At 37.2% G+C, this 2,390-nt stretch overlaps 1 protein-coding gene across 1 annotated transcript in view; it reads left to right on the top strand.

Moving 5' to 3' along the window:
• The window catches only part of LOC101849547, an 11,719-nt gene that overhangs the window by 2,857 nt on the left and 6,472 nt on the right, over positions 1-2,390 (top strand). Inside the window, exon 2 of the mRNA XM_005101376.1 lies at positions 2,202-2,390. This exon is cut by the window's right edge and continues 55 nt beyond it. Within this exon, the coding sequence (XP_005101433.1) occupies positions 2,202-2,390 (189 nt within the window). The remainder of the gene's footprint in view (positions 1-2,201) is intronic.

Here is a 2,390-nt window from a genome sequence, read left to right as displayed (position 1 = left end):
GAGAGAGAGAGAGAGAGAGAGAGAGAGAGAGAGAGAGAGAGAGAGAGAGATACAAGTTCGTCCCCGCTGATAGTTGACCGAGATACGGGATAACATTTTCCCCGGGGCAAAGAGAGACACATCATCCCGGCAGATTGACACAGACACTTGATAAATTCTGTTCTCCACACATGGGAATCGAGCTCGGATCTTGTTGACCATCGGTAGTTGGGGGACGACAGTGGTAGTGTCAACTTTTTAAATTTCCGTATACCATTCCTGTGTGTCTGATGTTTTTGGCTGCACTAAATGAATGTTGATTTGTCCATATGCCTCTCTTTCTCAAACTGAATGAAAGTGACATGGAAATCCAAAGAAGTCTAGAGGTGACCTTTATCATACCATCTGGTTAAAAGATGCAAACGGACCATCGGAGGTTAACCTTAAATTCGGAGGTCCCGCCTCATTAGTGCCCAGTGTTCAGAAGGGCGTTAAACCTTTTCACTTTGCAAAGTTCTCTATGGCATTTCGGCCGTTTCGTTTTGACTTACTAAGACCAGGAGGTCGGAAAAATGGATGTTCTTCCATCTGCTCTATCAAAATCGTAGGATTATTCGGAATCGTAATCAAGATATTCGAAGAATTACATTTTAAAAAGCTTGTCGTGCTGTGAAACTCAAATTTTTTTCACGTCAAATTTCACAAAACTAGGTGGTAGCTCTACTGAGCAGACAGAGCTTAGTAATTCTAATGTAGCTACTTACTTATTTAAGGCCATCTGCTGGTGGAATTTCTAAAATCCATATCCCTTGACTATATGTAGCAAAGATGATATATTCATATTAGTCAGACATTAAAGAATTAATTCAAGTAATTATTTATTATTATAAGCACATGGTTACCATGGTAACCAAGCAAACATCCGCCTTATTGGATAATTTTATCAAATTTCAAAAGCTATCTTCTCTCTTAGTTTTCGTCCGTTGGCTTTCATTTTTAGCAAATACAAACTACAACACCTGTGTAGTGAGCAAATAATGCCAGATTTGTAATATTATTATTCAAAAAATAATTACGGACTCTGGAAGTGTGTACGTAGATGTAGAGCAAAAAAATCTCAAAATTCCCAACAAAAACACTGATTGTAATTTTAATCTTAGAGTATCTTCAAAAAGGGCTCTATTTCAGTATAGGTCTCCATTGGATGTACATTGTATTAAATAATGAAGCTATTCAGGTGGAAAATAAAAGAAAAGATGTAATTTAAAGTCGAAAAAATAAATATTTTTAAAAAATTAAGAAAATATTAAAAAACATGACCCAAAATTGCAAAAAAAATATTTTAACACCCATTTTTAAATGACTTTGAAATATAATTGATTGAAACGGACGCTCGAAACTTTGATGGAAATGGATGTAGGTTTAAAAAATGGAGAGGAAAAACTGTATGGTCAAACTGGGGAAAAATGGGGAAAATCTCACCCGCAGATGGCCTTAATGTACAAGACTAAAAGGGGATCGGACATTCGTGGCGCAACATATCCTCAAATATCTCTTTAACGGGTAAATCAATGTCACCCAAACTTTACACAGCACTTTGTGTCAATTTGTCTTAACTCTATCATAATATTTTTCCTCAACAATTGAGGCTAGATACAAAAACTTTTCTTCATAAATTTATATAAAACACAAGAAATCTCCGTCATTCGTAGAGTGTGATTGCTCATAAATAACACTTCCAGCTTCTCACATACATTAAATTTGCATACGAATATGGCCTACGTCACAGCTCACCAATGACACTTTTTAGCGGCAAAACTTGTTACAAGAAATTAATTTTATAATGAACACTTTTTTTTCACCAAAAGTTCTCAAAACTTGCGTTCAATAAGCACTAATAATAAAGTCTCGATTAAAAAGAAAATAATAAACGATATTGCCCAAGCTGTAAACTTCTTACAATCTGCAGCAATCGCCCACTTAGTTTTTTTAAATTATTACTTATATAGGAATTTTCTAGTTTTCAGCATGGAGGTGTTTACAAAAATGTTGAACTCTCAAGACAAATTATTGCAAGGTCACTGAGCAAAAGTTGGAACACTTATGTTCGAAAGCGGAGGACATATTTATTGACAATAAGTTTGGTCCGAGTTTTTTGACCAAACTATAGCTGCTGATTTGCTTATTCTGTCTTACTTTGTCTATCCTAATCACACCACCAGGACTCATATTCTAGCCGTGCTAGCCATGTCGCTGGTCCTCCTGGCTCTCAACTGCCACTACTTCCGGACATACGGGTACCTGTATGACGTCAGCACTGACCATCACAGCTGTGACGTCATCCAGGGTCAGGAGAGGGCGCTGCTGGTCATGGACTGGGTCAACGCGGTGGTGTACGCGCTACTGCCGGC

The sequence above is a fragment of the Aplysia californica genome, unplaced genomic scaffold (genome assembly GCF_000002075.1).
Source record: "Aplysia californica isolate F4 #8 unplaced genomic scaffold, AplCal3.0 scaffold00280, whole genome shotgun sequence".
Taxonomy (NCBI): Eukaryota; Metazoa; Mollusca; class Gastropoda; order Aplysiida; family Aplysiidae; genus Aplysia; species Aplysia californica.
Note: the sequence above shows the minus strand (reverse complement) of the source record. Positions and strands in the feature narration are given on the sequence as shown.